At 40.9% G+C, this 18,599-nt stretch overlaps 1 protein-coding gene across 16 annotated transcripts in view; it reads left to right on the top strand.

The window, feature by feature from the left end:
• The window catches only part of DLG2 (discs large MAGUK scaffold protein 2), a 1,511,004-nt gene that overhangs the window by 529,656 nt on the left and 962,749 nt on the right, over positions 1-18,599 (top strand). For 2 of the 16 annotated variants that reach the window (XM_048840986.2, XM_048840977.2), the window contains exon 1: positions 10,325-11,039. The exons of 13 other annotated variants lie outside the window; for them this stretch is intronic. In XM_048840986.2, coding sequence (XP_048696943.1) covers positions 10,938-11,039 — 102 coding nt within the window. In that variant the 5' untranslated portion in view covers positions 10,325-10,937. Of the gene's footprint in view, positions 1-10,324; positions 11,040-18,599 lie in introns of those variants that run through there. One more of the 16 variants, XM_048841011.2, reaches the window with a different exon arrangement.

The raw sequence follows: 18,599 nt of genomic DNA, 5'->3' as shown, positions 1-18,599 counted from the left end.
GGTGTTTGCTTTTTAACTTCTTGGTGTTGGAGCGATCAACTCATGGGTGTAGGGGGGGATGTGTTTAGAGTATGGAAAAGTTGCCCCATTACATTATATTTTAAAGCCCCAAAGCTTAGCCAGTTAGCTTTTACTGAGTAACATGACCAGTTTTTCCTTCAAAAACTAGGCATGCTACAGTGGTGCACGTGCAAGGATGGCTTTGGTGGGGAGGAGACGTGCCTGGGAATACTTGAGCAGCTGGAATTGGGGCGAGAAGACAGATTGGCCATGCCTCTGCCAAGCTGACCCTTCTATTTCTTCTCTTCAGACTGTGTGCAGGTGACCACTGACTTGAGGACTCACTGAGACAGTGATTGGTCTAGTGGGAGTGGGCCCTTCAGGTGCATTTTTGCTCAGCTTGCCTTTTGTCAGTTTTACTGGTCAGCTGGCTGGTGGCACCTCCCTGTGGCTGGAGGCTGTGTAGGAGTTTACAAAAAAACTTTTTGTCTTGTTTTTTGCAAAAGTTGACAGGGACGCTAGGCCAGGCCTTGAAAAGATGGACACTTTTCAGACAAATAGTGCCTCATTAACAAGCTTCTGAAGCTTCATTCAATTAGCTTTTCTCTCTAGAAATTCCCTCGTTGTTAAAGGAACAGCAGAGGCTAGAAGAATCTGCTACTACAGTCCCATAGCAGCTGCTTTCATGTTAAGCTTTCTCTAAGGGTTTAGTAGCATTAGTTGAAAAACTTCCCAAAGAATTTAGATTCAGCCATTCCCACATCCTTCTATATTTGCTTTCTACTGACATTTGTGTGAGTGCAGTTCTCTTGGTTTGTGGAAAATGAATTTTGGAACCATATCTGAGAAGTCATTAAAAAGTAGAAGTTTTTTTTTTTTTTAAAAAAAAAGACAACATTTGCCAGAAGAAGCGTAGAATTTCCTGTTCTTAATATAAGGAAAACCTATATCAATCTCAGTCTATTAGCATATTATTTCTGGAAAAGGCTGGTTTTAATAGCAACCTTTGGAAATGGGAACTTTTATCCGTAGACAGCTATAATTGTGCCTTAGAAATCCAAACTCACTGTCTCCCCTTCCCCCCATATATGTCAGTGAGAACCTGTCAGTGAAAAATGTTACTGGGAAAACCAATAATTTTATCCTCCTCTGTGGAGCCTGAATTGCACATATCATAAAAGATCTGGGTTCAACGAAGAAATGGTTGTATATATGATTACTGATGAGCTACCACTTCTGCACTTTAACTGGATTACATTAAATCAAATGAGATTATACACTGTAAAGCAAGATTTCGGTTCAACTTTCAAACCTCTTATTTTTCTTTTTCTGTGTCTTCCAATTTATTGCTTTAATGATAGTTTGGAATAAAAAAATTAGGGTTTCAGGTTTTTTAAAAAAAATTGTATTATGTAAAAGTTGATGATTTCTCCAAGAATCCAAAAAAAAAAAAAAAATGCAAGTTTCAAATGAATTGACATGTATCATCATTTTATTTTCACTTCTGCTTTCATTATGTACTTTCCCCCAGAGTCTTCATTAATATTTAAATAATGGTTGTACACACCATGAAAGGTAAAGGGAGGTTGGTTGTGGTTCCTCACTGGTCCCTGCAGCAGAAATGCAAGCTGCAGAATGGATGGTTGTGGATACTCTGTATCCATTCCCAAACCTGTCAGGACACCATCTGAGAGCTAGAGTCCCTGGCCTTTTGGGTGTCCGGTGTAGAATGCCGTCGGCAAATGGACTTAGAAAAGTAGAGGTTGGATGCATAGGAACAGTTTGTTCTTGTTTTGTTTTTCCTCCAGACTTCCAAATCAGAACTTGGATTGTAACAGTATTTCAGACTTAACTCTTTAAAAATACAATTGTTAGTTTCTGTTACTCTGTTGCAATCCTGGTTGAGTCTTCTAGGGGATAGTTATCAGACTGTTAATCAGATTCCACCTTTGGATCTCATGTGCTTCCAAACCCAGCTGGATCTGGGCAGAGTCCAGGTGCTGTCTGTAGCCCTGGGTCTCTCAGACACACTCCCAAGTACAGACTCCCTGTCCATAACCCTTCCTTGGGATATTGGACTCTGCAGTTCAACCACCCTAGGTCCCAGACCCAAATGCTGAGCCTCCCAGTCCCTTACGCATGCTCCCACCCAGAGTCCACCTCAATTAAACTGTAATTCCAAGGCACCCACACTTTGGGAACATATGGCAGGTAAAGTAAGGAGGATGGGTTTTGCTCAGGAACTTCTTGAACATGCACACACTTTACTCTTTGCACAGGAGAGTTACAGATCTATGGAAAACAATAAACTCTTGGAGGTAATCTGCACTCAGAGTCCTCACTGCTCCTGAGAGCCTTTGTGGGGAGGCAAAGCCCCGCTGGTTCCCATTCCTCCAGCTGTCTTCTCTTTCTTTGGATTGTCCCCTTGCTTAGAGACCATGTTACTTTTAAAAGCAGTCTGAGACACCTTTCCTTTCTCTCTCTTTCCCGAAGCCCCCCGTCGGGATTTCCCAGGCTCCCAACCCCCTTATTGGTTGCTGGGCAGAGAGTTCTTAAAAGTCAATGGCTCTACTGGAGGTAACCCCATTGTCCTACCAGAATAAATCTATTCAATTATTGATGGACCTTTTTCAATTTCCCCAGTTAGTCTGTTCCTGCTATAACATGGACGATCCTGCTAATCCACACTGAAGGCTACCATTAAAAATGCCATTCATAAAACAGGAGGAATTCATAAATTAACAGGCATATTCTCCAAACTGTCACACATTCTATCTGTTAATTGTGCTAATACTAGGCTGATTTTTAAAACGCCTACTACTGAATACAGTACTTGCTACTGTGAGTAGTCCAATTACCTAGAAGGCAAAGGAACTACTCCCAGAACTGAGCAATATTTGCAGGATCAAAGCTAGATTTTTCCACATGCTTTGCTGCAAGCTCATGAAGAGCCATACTGAATCAGCGGGACTACACATGTGGTTAAAGTTAAAGTCTCGGCAGAATGAAGGCTTGTGCTTAGTTAGTCATGTAGGCTTGCAGGATAAGGCCTATTGCTTGTGCTTAATTTGTTGTGAAAAATCTTCAACAAAAGCATAGCAGAACATCCCTTTTAATAAAGGATTTTCAAAACAAATTGGGTTGTTTTATGGCTATGAAAACTCGTAGTAATGCTCTTGTTTATCCCTTTTGTGCTGAATGCTTAGTCTGAGTAAATAGGTTTCTTTTCTCTCTCTTGTTTCTCTTTTCATTTGCAGCTGGCTGAAAGATATAAATAAACTCATTGCTTTGGGGTTTTTAACGATACTGTGCACAACAGCCCAGGTGAAATCTGGTTTTCTCCCTCAATGTGTCTCTCTTGAGCTTCTATTGTTTATTTATTTTAACTTAACCTTTCAGATGTGTTTAGCACCTCAAAGAAAAGTGTTACCATCACATGCCTCTCTTTGCACAGCATCAGTTTTCTGTGTAACTTTAGTAAGAAGTTAGAACTCTTTTTTTGTTTGTTCTGTGTTTCTTGAAAGTTAGAATTTAACTTCCAAGGAAAAGTATGGCAAATCCAGGTATTGTAAGCTAAATTCCGAAACTTTATTTTAAATACTGGTTGGAATTGCCTCAGCAAATTCCAGTAACATGAGCAAATGATCTGTTCCACAGAAATGTGAATGTTGATGTGGATGAATGGTGTATGCAAGAAAGACCTCTTGAGGAATGTGTATGTTTGAGACTTGCTCAAAGTAACACGCATAAATGGAAAAAAATGACGGAGTGTAGACGTAGATAGTTTGGTTGGGTAAAGCACAGTCCTGAGAACTGTGCAGGTAAGAGTCCGATAGATCAAGATTGAAGGAAGAAGACAGAGAGGCTGACCTATGAAGTAGTGGTGGAAGATCATGAAGCAAGACATGTTAGCATAAGGTATGTTAGAGGATATGGTATTGAACAGAGCTCTATAACTCATAGGGTGGATCCCATTTGCTGGGTTTAACATGAGGAAGAAGAATTCCAGCAATTTTTCATTCACTCCAAAAATTTTACGGCATGATCTGTTATGTGCTCACTTCTGTTAACCAACAAAACGCTACCTTCTACGTACTGATTATGGGGTAGATGGTTATATGCTGTCCTCCCCAAAATTTAAATCCATGCCAGAAAAGTCACTCTTCTAATAGTTAAATCCTGCAAACACTTAAGCATGTACAGAACTTCACGAGTAATCCCAGTGACTGAAAGGTCATTATTTACATGTGTGAAGTTATGCACCTATGTGTTTGCAGAAAGGGGCCCTTACTATGCACTGTAGCGCATCTGCTTAAATGCATGGGAAATGGAAATGCTGTTTGGGGCTATGCAGTGCTACAGGTATGTTACACACGTGGCACTGTATCTTCCCCTGCATGGGGTCTCTGTTTTCTTCCAGCTGTGCCATTTGAATGCTAGCCTGCATTTCCTTCCTGTTTACAGGATTAATATACAAATAATACATCTAGGCACTTCTATAGCACCTGACACATGAGACAGTCATAGGGCTTTACAAAAAATGGGTGAACTCCTGGCTTTTCTGAACTCAATGGGAGAATTGCCATTGTTCATTAACTGGGCCAGGAATTTAACACAATATGAACCCAATATTTCACCTACTTGGTAGGTGATGTTTCATTCAACAGCTGGGAAAACAGAGACAAGACACTGTCAAAACTTAATTTGAGACACCTTTGGATTTTCAGAGGTGTTGAGCACCACTCCCAGCTTTTATGACTTCAATGCCCTCTAGTAATTCTTTATTTCGCAGTGAGTGGGGGATGCTATTTTGAAAACGTAGGCCCAGAGTGACATGCCTAGAGTTCATGCTGTTAGACTGGGAAAGTTTTGCTCAGCTTCTTTCTCTTAATGAACATAAGTCACAGTGCTGCACAATTTTCATTTTTAATAGAAGCTATTTCAACTTTGTTTCCAGTTTCTTTAGCATCTGTTGCCTTTGTCATGGGGGGAGCTATACTACGTTGTTGTTTTTTCAATCTATATGACTCTTTGAGGAGACTTCAACTTTTTAATTATTGTTAGAGCCACGTTTAGTTTTTGGGAGGTCCCTTTGGCAAAAGTGAATTTAGAAAAGAGCAACAAAAATGATTAAGGGGTTGGTGAGCTTGAACTGTAACCAGATTAAAAATATAACAATGCGTAGCTTGACCAAAGCTTGAACGATATCAGTCTGTTGTGAACTGATGTGTGTAAGCAGCGAGGAGCTAGAATTATTATTTAGGTTAGAGCAAGCAGGTAGAAGTACAAGAAATGCAATTTAGCAAGGGAAATTATAAGGATTTATATTATGATATTAGTTGCTAAGCAGAACTCCCCATTAAAGACAATAGGAGAATTTTTTTAATAAACTGATGTCCCAGTACAAATAAGGTGAATACCTGGAAATGCTTTGTGAACTAGCCCTGGGTTTTTCTAGGGCTCTGTATGACATAGCATGGAAGCCCTCTTGCTCGATATGATCTTCTAAAATGTTAAGGATTAGGTACAGGGACTTGTCACTGGGGGCTGGGAGTGCAGGAGGACTTTACAAGCTGGATGGACTGATACACAGGGCATGGATTACTATTCCTTGCAAATGCCCAAACTGGCATAATTTTTTTCCAAATGTTACTGTAACACAAGCTCGTGCATCCATTTTCTCATAGGTACCAGATGGCCTCCACTTTCTCCACCCACTGTTAGCTCTCTCTGGCTGCCTCTTTTACACTGTCCTCCACAACTCTTTAAAAATATTGCATCCATGCTTTCCGCTATCTGTATTTTCAGACTGCAATTTGCTGTACAGTGCTAGGTAACACTAGCACCCATGGTTTTATATGCTGAATGGCGTCTTGTGTGGACCATACGTGGAGGACTGGGAATGTTTATTCTTTGCCAAGCTGGAGGTGGGGCAGGGAAGGTTCTAAACAGAAGCCCAACAGTGAAGTGGGTGGTGCGATTTTATTTATTCTAATAAAATTCCTGATTGAGCATTAGAAGAAAGTCACTCTTTCCGTGATCCTTTCCCGTAGTCCGATGATCTCATCTTTCAGTCTCCTGATCTTCTTTTGCAGTAGTGCTCTTAACTGATGCTTAATGTGCAGTATATACACCCCATTTTCTGCATTGCTAGAATGAACGTTTTGTCCTTGCCTTCTGTCACTTCTGGATCTGTTGACAATGAACAGAATGACAGAAAATGGTGACTTAAAAGGGAAAGATGGAAGCGGCAAGAAGAAACTCTTAATTATAAAATCTTATTGGAGAAAAGAGGTACATAACTCCATGGCAGTATGTGCACAAATCATAGTCTAGACTGCACACATACAGCATGAGGCAAAGGATCTTTTGCTCTAAAATCTAAAATAGGTAAAGAAGAATCTCTGTTAGCTGTCTGCAGTAGTCCCCCAGCTGCTAGCACAGTAGTGTACAGACCCGGAACAGGAAGAGGGGACTCTTTTCACCTCCACAAATAATATTTTGGGTTGACCTGAAGCGGAGAAGAATGTGTGTAATGACTGTCTTGGGGAAGAAGCTCAGACAATGGCACTGGATGCTTATTCAGCAATCTGACAGCTGCTGTACATCCTGACTAGCTGGGAGTGATAATAGCCAATAAGAGAGGTGCACTTCATTGTGGCAGGAGTTGCAAATAGGATTTTTTTGGGAGAGAGGAGGATTGCAAAATGCAGCAGATATGGGGAATTTATTAGTTGTATGGTAACATCTGCAATATATGTTCCTCTGTTAATCTTTTCAAAGAGTATATGGATGTACATTTTTTTCCCCCAAGAAACCTTGCTCCTGCTATCTGACTCTGTGATTTAAATTCTTTTCCCAGCAATTAGCAATTTACTTCTGTTTCACTGATGGGTACTACACAAAGTAAAAATAGAGAAGGGACTTTGAGCAGTCATGTTTGTATGGCAACTTGCTGTGGGTGGTTGTCACATAATTGAAATAAATTTTCTTGGCCATTTGTGATGTGAATTATTATTCCAATTTGCCACTAGAATGAACCTCCTTCTCATTAGGCTAGGGGATATTTCTCTGTGACTTTCCCAAATGACCAGGCAGCAGATAACACTTTTTTTTGTTAGTTAAAACAGCAATTAGATTGAGTGAAGGGCAATATTTCTTGTCTTGTGGGAGCCTATGATGATCACTATTTGAAACATCATAATATTAAATAAAATCACATGTGAAATGTGTTTTGGCTGGAAGTCTTACATTTTTAGGATGAGGAACGTTAAGCAGGGAGGGGAGTTGAACAAATCAGTGTGTCTTCTCTCCTGGAACTGCAAACCTAAGCAAGTAGATCCAAAATTCCCCTGAAAGACCAATAAATGGCCTCTCTTTCACCTCCCCCTCTTTTGATTTGAAATTAAATGCAGGCAATATTAACGAGGTTTTGTGCAACTTAATTGGAGATCTTGTTTGTGTGATTGTGGGTCCATTTTAAATGGAGATGTCATGTTTAAAATACTTAATGGTGCAGATGCAATGTGTTCTTTCTAAACAGAAATAACTATTGGGAAGAACTGAGAGCGTGACTGATCACTTAAATGTCTCAGCTGAGTGGGTATTAGGACTGCTAAATCAAATGCATCATTTTCTGAAATTCTGTAGTAGTGTCTCCTCCTAAAAATATTGCCAGATTAGTGCTTATCAGACCAGTAATGCAGTGTGTCGCACCTTCAGGTAACAGTGTGATTTTTTTTTTTTTTTTTTTTTTTTTTTTTAATAATGATAGTGGCTGCTAGCTGTAACTATGGAATGTATTGTCATGGAAACCACACTTTTCTAAATTTACACCGGTGCTGGTGATGAGAGAGACAGGACTTGAAAGAAAATCTGTTTAATAATGAGACAGCCAGGCTGGGAATAAATAGATCAAAGATTCATATATTTTTATGAGCATTTGTCATAACATGTATTCTAAATAGGGTCAAGCAATATTTCATATGCTAACCATCAGGACAAGTTGGAAAGAAGTCCTGCTTTTGTGTTACTTTGGAATAATTGGTCAAACAGAGCATGGGTTATTGATGTTTAGTCAAATAGCATCTCTATAATAAGCTCCCATGTGATCTAATGCGGCATATAAAACACATTTCAGGACTGTGTGAAATCAAACAATGACCAGAGTGAATTGAGGACAGTGAACTTTTAGAATCTGTCATTTTGCAAGAAAATCCTTAAAAAAAAATTAGGACTTAATATGGGAACTGGGTTGTAATTTTAACTATGGAGCAATTGATGCTGCTTCATAATAGTCTCTCTGATCAATTTTGTATCTAAGCACTTTTAACACATACTACTGTAATGCATACCTGTATCCAAACTGAGTAACCTCCGTTCTATCCTTAAGGAAACAAAACTAATAAATGTAAAATATTATTATATAAAATCATGATTAGTTTATAAATGGTGAAAAATTCTAAAAGGAAAAGTTAGTGATCCAGGGTATTAAAAACCAAAATCCATATTGTTTAAGAAACTAAATCCTTTTGTTACCTGAGGTTTTGCTGAACCCAAAACTCTTGGTAACTTTACTCTTTGTGAGATGGTGTTCAGGAAATAAATCAATGGGGACACTGCCATCCAGCCAATAGATAATTGATGCAAGCAGGCAAACAAAAGTGCTTTCACTCAAAGCTTCTACTTTATTTAATCTCCAGCACTTGCACACATCTGCAACTGGTTAGCAGAGCACCCCAAATCACCCCTCAGATTCATATTTATCCAGGGTCTTGAAGAGGTAGATAACTATAGATGTCCAATGGCCAGCCTTCCGTCTGCAGGAGAACTGGAGAGGTGTCCAAGCGTTCAAATGTCCCCGAGCTCATATTCTTCCTCTTTATACCCAATTTGTTAATATTACATAGCTTGCTCATCCAAAAAAAAAAAAACAAAAAAAAAAAACCCCAAAACCCTGCTGAATAGACGCTAAGTTAAGGGAGTGGATTTATAGCCTGTCAGAGAATTTTCCATCAGTCAGGCAGGGGAACTTTCCATCAGTTAACCAACTGTATAGCAATAGTAAACTATTGCCAGACTTTCCATCCTGCAAAACCGTATGCTTCGGAGAAATAGGTCAAGTCAGGAGGGCACAGGGTCATGTTCAGTCCTCAAGGTTATTCTCACTTCACTCTCCTCTCCTGGTCTGTTAGTTGTGCTAAGGCCTCCTTTTAGCTGCTTTTGGCAATAGCATAACAACTGGTATTCCAGCTGATGGCAGTGATTTAAGCGTGTTGCTGGGCTCTGGGCAATCAAAAATCTGCACCTAAACTTTCAGATTTTGGAAAGCGGGGGGTAAATTACATAGGAAAGATCCAGTTCTGTACTTATTTATTTTTAGTTATTGTACTGCTCCCTTTACATTGTAGCCTCCAGTCAGCATAAAGATATAGAGTTAAAATATAATCTAGTTACAAATTCTCTAATATTTACTCTGAGAATTCTTTGAAGCACATCCATATTTGTACTTTCATTTGCCATAAGTGTTTCTATAAAATGTTGTGAAGCACATTCTGTGTTCACTTTAGCTCTGGTCCCTAGCAGAAAATATTCCAATCATCTCTTCAGAATACACTGACAATTGTCTGGGAGACAAACTGCTCTCATTTAATCAGAAAGAGCTCATAGTGTGATGAGCAGTGCCTCATGAGTTACAAAAGGTCAAGTCACTATTTAAACAACTGCTGGGACTATTTCACTGTCAGCTGTGAAAGTGTTTAAACTGCCGTTCCTCCCCCCCCCCTTTTTTTTTCTCCTTCTTGCTTTTTGTATTTTCACTTTTATTCATTCAACTTTTAACACAAAGTTTAAAAAATTACAGCTACCCGATTGACCATCCACATGCTTCATTATACATTTTGATCCATTGCTACTGAAATTGTGGAAATACGACCACTGCTTGCTCTTACTGCAGCCAAAATATTATAGTTCCCCTAAACTACTGTAATGGTTAAATTCCTGACATACTGGAGGCTAATGTGTAGAATATGTTTAAAGGTTACATTATTGAATTATAGCTGCCTCATCTGTAGGTATAGTACTTCAAACAGAGTTTAAAGGGTTGTTTGGGTTTTTTAAGCTTCATACTGGTTCGTTTTCCATGTAGCTTCATGTATTTTTTTTTTTTCAGTGTCTTCTGCAATCCATCAGACTGTCTATTTGCAAATTTGTGCCTGGAGAAAGCTCCCATGTGGCAGGCGAGGATTGGGTAAATGCTACTTGTAACAGCGTTTTCTCCCATTGCAAACTCCAGCAGCTGAGATTTTCAGCTTTGAGGACAGTTCGTTTTGGAGAAAGCAAAGGTCGTAGCTTCTATGGAGTTGTAATTCAATAGATCCTTTTTCTGGGGGTTGGAGGAGAGGGAATCCTTATTGGAATGCATATTGATAAAGGCTGAAGATTGTGTCTCCTTCGATAAGTAGATTTTTTGTTTGTTTTGTTTTGTTTTTTCCCCTCCCCACAATGACTATGTATTGCAGCAACTCACTGGCTTTTTACCAAATCAGGAGCTGCAGTATTTTTCTTCTGATGGAATAATTTCAGCCCACTTGAGCTAGCATGACAATCTTATGTGATTGTTATGAGTAGGCGTTTATATCCTTTTACATGCTAATGCTGCCACACCTGCTTTTCCCCCTCATTTCCATTTTTTCCCTTCAATGTAAAACTAATTTCCCAGTGGAAGGGAAACCCTGAGATTCATGATCAATGCTGCATCATTGATTCATCAACAAAGAAGGGGATGGCTGAATGGGACACAGGTAGAGATTCAAGCAGGCTGCTTCTGACTAGCAAGAGAAGATAGCTGTTGAGCAGCGTATGTTGCCACTCCATGTGCCGTATCAGCTACTTGTTTTTATCTTTCAGTAGGCTGCTACTACTGCAGCACTAAAGGAATGTGCCCTATTGTTAAAAATCCTGACTGCTTTACACCAATGATTTGCCACTGCAAAGTTGCATGCACCAACAACACTTTATCGTTGATGTTTGGATGCAAGGTAGGACACGGTTAATGTATTTAAATGCATGCTGTAACTCCTTTGATTATCTGTGCTATTTTATTTAATGCCTGAATAGGGATCTAGGTAAGATTCAAAGCAAATTGGAATATATTCGCTATATGGTAGGGCTTACAGTTCTGATACATTTCAGATGTTATAGGAAATCCAGAGTAAGAAAAGGTTTCCTTTATTTCTATAATAGTACAAGGACAGATTAACATAGGAGAAACAATTGGACTATAGAATTTGTCTTAGACTTCATTATATACTTGGCTAACAAAGGTAACTAAATCATAATCTCTCACTTGCCCAGATTCATTGCATTTGAAATGTATACCTGTTATTCTGAAACCCTGAACTAAGTAGAAATGTATATACTATTTTCATTGATATCGGTGATGGTGCTCCTAATGAGACTAGAAATCATGAAGTATGCAGCTCTGCACTTCTGTATAATAAACAAAGTAAGCCCATAAAACCTTTAAAAGTCTGCAGAAGGTGACAAATGCATATTTTAAATAAATGTTTTTTTGGGGGGCTGGACAATCAATTAAATTTAAGAGAGAAAGTCGGTCAAAAGGTGGCGTAGTAATCCAGAGAAGTTCATTTTTGGCTCTATAAAGGAATCCCACCTCTAATATTGCAAAGAAGATGTTGGGTTGGGTTTTTAATTTTTTCCTTAAAGAAAATTCTGATTTTAAATTTTTCTTGTACCCATTTTTGCTCATTATTCTTTTACTAAAATAATTTAATAGAGATGTCTTGTTAACACAAGACGTATTAGCTTTGGAAAAAATAAGTTTTGTTCTTGGATCATTGGAGCATCCACCATGAGATTGTAGGAGGTGCAGAATTTTTTGCCAGTTCCTATGCACAGCTGTCTGTATTAATAATTACGCAAATAATTTTAAAGCTGTTCTGTTTGTTAAAAAGTACAGTGATCAAATAACTACTTGGTGCTACTAAAAAGAGTTAAGATCACAGTTCAAGGATGATTACACTTGCATGGATTTTTCAATTCTCATAAATGGCTGTGTCCATTGAAATATGCCAGTGCAACAAACCTCAAACCTCATTTAGAGTAGCAACACAACATTACTTTGGAGTTACCATGAAATACCAAAAAATATCCTGAAATACTAGGTAGTAACTCCATAGAATACTGTCATAATACAGACGAGCTAGTATTTCTAAATGTAAACTAAAGGTTAATGACAGCTAGATTACCTAAAGATTAAGAATACTGTATGAAGCATAGTATAGTTTTTTAAAACTTAATAATAACCATTTACCAGTGTTGGTGTGTCTACCTTTCTACCTCCATACATGTTTTCTAGGTACTTAAGGTGTTGCCCATGGGAAAACCATGATCACCCTGTTCTTATTCCAGACAAAACTGAAAAGATACAAAGGTGCTCTAATTTTAATTGCTGTGTCATGAGGCCACTAATGATGTGAACAGTGTTGACAGTTTAACAATTTATAAGCCTCTTCAAATTTCTTCATAAAAGCAATTAATGTTTCTTTTTCATTTTAACTTCAAAACTGATTGTGAGTGTTAAATTATAATTTAATAAAGGTGAATTATTAGTCAGGGGAAATTAAATGCAAGCCACCAATCTAATAAGGTAGGCCAATGGCCTAGGGACCAGCATCCAATTTGTATTCCAGCCCGTAAGCATGATTTTCAAAGGATGTTCTCTGAGGCACTTAAGCTCTTTCATGATTTTCAGATCCTGTTACAAAGCAGGAGAATAAAATTAATTTTATTTGTTTAGAGCTGCAGGCTTGTTACGTTAGTCACAGTGTGGTGTTTTTACTTTAAGAAATCACATTATGAATGAAATAACTTGGGGGGAGGGAGAGAGAGAAAAGGATGGTGATGCTGAAGAATGATGATGAAGAATTATGCTAAAGAACCTAAGTGTAATGACTTGTGTTGAACTCACCCTAGACAAGTCAAATTTGTACTTACTTGACACTGTTACCAGACGGTGTGTAGTACAGTCTGACATACAGATATTTCACATATCACTGGCTCCACTTTCTGTATCACTGCGAAGACCCCGTAAAATCCCCTATGTATGAAAGCAGACCACTTTGCTGCTCTCTGGGCATATTGTACCGTTTTAATGGTGGCTCATATTTAATATTTGGAATGTTTGGATTATTTCGCAAGCGTCAGCTATTCCTGGGTCACTATATTTAAAATAAGTTTCTGCCTATCTCACTGAGCTGTCTGATAAGGATAGGAACATAGTAATCAGATGAAAGAACTCTTATTGGATCATAAGGTCAGTTTCTTTACCAATATCGGGTATAGTCCCTGAGAGAGGACATACCATGTCAACGCTTAAGAGCATGGTTAGAAGTTTGTTGCATTTTGCTCAAGTGTATGGTCTGCATTCTCTCCTAGATCTAATTGGATCAGGACTAGAAGAGCAGGGGGACTAAAGGGAAAGCCCACAGCCCGTACGCCCTGCCCCAGCTGGGAGCCCCCTCCCACACTCCGAATCCCTCAGCCCCACCCCAGAGCCCCCTTCCTCACTCCAACCCCTCATCACTGGCCCCAGCTGGAGTCCTCACCCTCTCCCTTGGGTAAGGACTCGCCTTCCTCTTTTTGCCCCAAAGCTGCTCCTCCCCCTCCTTTTGTTCTCCAGCCCACCTCTAGGCATAGGCTATTTTTCTTTTTCAAGTAGCTTTGCTTTGGGCTCATGGTTTAAAGACTCCTAGTTCTTTATATTTAAGGGTATGGATTGTTGCCATTCCCATCTGGATCTGTTTTTTTGGAAAAGAGTTCACTTATACTACATAAATTTGGAGTAGCTCCAGAAGAGTCTAGCATTAGTGATGTAAAAGATGATCTCTTCCAGGAACACCCGATGAATCAATTTACAACAAAAGGTAAAATCCCAGACTCGAGTTGTGTATGTGTGGTGAAAAAAATGGTTTTCCATTATCTCACCATCATAAAAATAAGTCAGTACTCCACTATATACTGTTCTTTCAAAAAGGAATTCAAAGTTCAGACAAATATCTCCATGTTGTAAAATAAGCAGGTCAGATAACAAATCAGAGTATAGCAAATATATACTGAATAGAGACAAAGAAAAATCTCCTCTCTGAAAGACTGTGCAAGTTTTTAAAACTGGAATGTTCCTAACACTTTTTATTTATAGCTTTGTGCCCTAATGTAAGCAGGGGCATGGTCTCACTATATTGTGGGGAACTTTCCTGGCTTATACACTACCCCGGTGGAATTAGCTAGCGAAAGGATCTGAGTCCTCACTCCCACTTCCTTTACCCAGAGACCTGCCTGACTTCGGACTCCGCTTCTACTCTTATGTGGCAGAGTCCTCGCAATCCCAACAAGGCTGGGCCCAGGATCCCTGGGGAGCTCAACCCCAAGGAGGTTAAGGTGTCCCGACTGAAGGGTACTCTCTCGGTTCTGGACGCTTTCCTGACCCACTGATCATTGCATCTAGGTCAACAAATATAATTTCTTAAACAGCAATCAGTTTTTAAAACATGAGAAAGGTTAAAGGAAAACACACAACCCTACTCTGTGGCATGGGGACATCATCACAAACAGCTGTCTCTGGAATGTAAGGGAAGTTCACAGTCTGTTTCTCACATGTGTCAGGCCTCCCTCCTGGGCCCTGGCTGCGCTGCAGGCATGCTGCCAGCTGGACACTTGTGCTGGTGGTGGACACATGTCTTCAGGCTCTGGGTGGAAGGGCCCTTCTTCCCAGCATTGCCCTCCACCCCCGTTGGGGTTACGATCCCCCTCCAAGTCTGGCCTGCAAGGTCCCTTCACTGATGGGATCTCCCTGCGCTGCGACCTCTGCCCAGGCCCCCCATCACAACTCCCCAGCTGTAGGGTTGCCAACTTTCTGATTGCATAAAACTGAACACCCTTGCCCTGCCTCTTCTCTGAGGCCCCGTCCCCCAGCTCACTCCATTCCCCACTCTCTCCATCACTCACTCTCCCCCACCCTCGCTCGCTCATTTTTGCTGGGCTGGGTTTGGGATGTGGGAGGGGGTATGGTCTCTGGGCTGGGGGTGCAGGCTCTGGGTGGCACTTACCCCAGGTGGCTCCCAGAAGCAGCAACATGTCTCTCCAGCTCCTGGACAATGGGAGCCGTGGAGCTGACATTTGGGATAGTGCCTGCACGTGGGCAGGGGCAGTGCGCAGAGCCCCCCTGGCTGCCCCTGCACCTAGGAGCCTCAAGGACATGAAGGCCGCTTCCAGGAGCCACACAGAGCTAGCCACTTTTAGCAGCCCAGTCAGCAGTGCTGACTGGAACCACCAGGGTCCCTTTTCAACCGGATGTTCCAGTCAAAAATCAGACACCTGGCACCCCTACCCAGCTGCTCACCACAGCTGGCTCTGGAGTGCCCCCAGCTTCAGCTCCACTCTGCCCTGCTGCTGCTGCTTTGCCTCCAGCACAGCACCCTGAGCTGCCTCTCTGGTTCTGGTTGCTGCAGCTCTGCACCCAGCATTGATCTGCTCCCTGAGCTGCTTCTTTGGCCCCTCTGCCTGCTGCTGCTCTCTTCTTAGTTCAGCACTACTCTGGACCAAGCAGCCCCAGCTTATATGGAGGATGGGACCCCTGGCCTCTTGACTCCCTCATTAGCTGGCCCGCCCTGTCAATCAGGCTAACCTGGAGCATTGGCCTCTCCCCATTGCCCCTGAGGATTGTCTCAGGGTCCTGATTTCCCGTCGACCCTTCCCCTTTCTTTTGGTACTGGGAGCTAGCCAACCAACCCCCCAGTAAGCACTTTCGTAAGAGGCTAACAGTCCCCTTACACTAAGTTAGAACCAAAGTCTTGAGGTGGGTAAGAAAGGAAATTTTGGGTCTGCACCATCATAACCCATTTCTTGCTACCCCCAACACAGTGATGTTACAGTTTGCTGATTCCTAACAGGACGAGCCGTGGGGAGTTTTCTGGAGAAAGGATGGGGTGGGGTGTGGCTGCTGGTACCTTTTTGAGAACACATGCGCAGTGGCCTACCTATACCATATGTTGCATGGATATTCCTGAGAATGGAATAATCTGTGTGGCATGCTGGACAGCTTTAATTCTGAACCTGTTTTCATGGAAATTGGTACGTGGCCTGTTTTTGGCCAGTCTTACAGACTCTTACTTTCAAAATGAAGAAGGGTTCAAAGTAATGTAACTTGAAAGGCAGCACAGCTTCTCTGTGTCTTAAGTACTTATATTGTCCCCTGGAGTGCAGTGTCTGGGTGCACCTCAGTCTTCAGTTTATTTATCCTCAGAATGCTTCTGTGAAGTAGGAAAGTCATTGTATGGACAGGGAACTGAAGCACTGAGAGACTGTACCGATTTTTAAAGGTATTTAGGTGCTAAAACAAGCATACAGGTACCTAAAGGGATTTTCAAAAATGGCTAAGTACCTCACTCCCATGGTCTCTCACATACAATCTGATGGAGCAGGGGACTGAATCTCATTGATTCATAGACTTTAAGGTCAGAAAGGACCATCATGATTATCTAGTCGCACCTCCTGCACGTTGCAGGCCACAGAAGCTCACCACCCACTCCTGTGACCCTAATCTCTGGAGAGTTACTGAAGTCCTCCAATCATGGTTTAAAGACTTCAAGTTACAGAGAATTCACCATTTGCACTAGTTTAAACCATGCCCCATGTTTCAGAGGAAGGCAAATAACCCGCAGGGTCTCTGCCAGTCTTTCTCAGGGGAAAATTCTTTCCCGACTCCAAATATGGTGATCAGTTAGACCCTGAGCGTGTGACCAAGACCCACCAGCCAGACACCAAGGAAAGAATTCTATGTAGTATCTCAGAGCCCTCCCCATCTAGTGTCCCATCCCTAGTTGTTGGAGATATTTGCTGCTAGCTGTCACAGATTAGCTACATGCCATAAGTAGGCAATCTTGTCATACCATCCCCTCCATAAACTTACCTGTGCCTCTCAAGTCCTAGGGTAGCACCCTAATCACAGGATCCTAATTCCCCTACAGTTCAAATGATGTTTATCACAGAAGAGTAGACGGCTTAGGCCTCAATTCAGCAAAGCACTGAAGCATATGCCTAAATCTCATTGAAGTCAATGGGACTTAAGCACATGCTTAATTGTAAATATAGGCTGCAGTACTTTGCTGAACTGGGGTCTTTAATAAGTAGTTAATGTGGATGTACTGTTACCTCAGGCCTCTTAACATCTGTTAATTTTGTTCTTATGTGGAATGCCAGAAATTATTTCTGATTGAGATACTTCTTATATTGTCATTTCAGTTACATCCCTTAACTCTTATGTACAGGTGATGTTTTGCTTGTTCACTTTTTCCTGTGTAACTTTTTAGAAAATGTATTGGAAATTCCAGCAAAAGATGCACATGGGCCTCTTATTAGCTGAGTTTGGTGGGAATTTTGAGGAATCATGCTTTCCTTTTTATTTAGGGCAAGTTTGTGTCTGGCCATAGCACAGTTGTGGATGGCAGAAACCTCTCCCTGCTCCTCCCTTGCCCATGCAAATTTATTACCTACAGCTCTCTGGGAGAGCAGTTGAGTCCAGTCATAGATTGTGAATTTCTTTTTTCACCACTGCTCATCTAAGCAGAAATATCCAGCTAATCTCAAACTCTCTCACTCTTCCAAAGGTGCAAAAGCCCCAACTCTCTTCAACTGCCTGATGGGACATTCGGCCAGTTTCTGTGCAAAGATTTACATATGTCCCTAGACTAAAGCACATGAATAGTCAAATCTAACTCAAATGAGGCCTTTGATTTCCCACAACATTGTGCACTCAAAATCCTCTTCCTGATCAGGAGGTTGGTAGCAACCCCCCACACCACTAATATATTTAAATACCTTCCTCGATAGTAGCTAAAAATAAAACTTGTGTAATAACACAGGGCTGATGAATCTGTAAATCCCAAGTTGCAAGCTTCTCTTGGTAGAAGCCATTTTCTTTAATGTCAACACCACAAGCTGGTCAACTCAAGAGTGTTATAATAATGGGTAATAAAAGTAAACCTTAAATAACTGAATAAAGGTTTGATTTGTGGAATCTCATGGGACTATTCAAGGTGGCTTATGAGTTCTTACTCGTAAACATATTTCAATTCTGATTTTTGGATTGCGACTGGAAATGGGGTGGTGTGAGAATAGATATTCATGATCACACCTGCTTCTGTGGTCCACTATTGGAGACTGATAGATCGTATTAGGTTCCAGAATGCTCTGAGGGAGTTTACTGCCTAGACTATCAGAGTGAGTACAGTGGAACATAATTGTTATGCATAGTGGATAATACACAGAGTGGTACCTGAATGCTTCCACATATCTACTTTGTTAGGTCAGCATGGTTTTAAAAAATTGCTCAGCAACAGATGTAGTTGCAGGGGAGAAAGCTGGGTTGCCCGTGGCAGGAGACTGAGTATGATCAGCTGTGTCACAGGGGATTTGTACATTCTTATGCAGTAGCAATGCTGAAGGCAAAGAGTTTTCTATCTACTGTAGAATCCATGAAAGCTAACTCATAAACCCAAATAGTCTCAGCTGGCTATACC

Source organism: Caretta caretta, chromosome 1, assembly GCF_965140235.1.
Source record: "Caretta caretta isolate rCarCar2 chromosome 1, rCarCar1.hap1, whole genome shotgun sequence".
In the NCBI taxonomy this organism is placed as follows: domain Eukaryota; kingdom Metazoa; phylum Chordata; order Testudines; family Cheloniidae; genus Caretta; species Caretta caretta.
The sequence above is the reverse complement of the archived record's forward strand: the minus strand, read 5'-3'. Positions and strand labels throughout refer to the sequence as shown.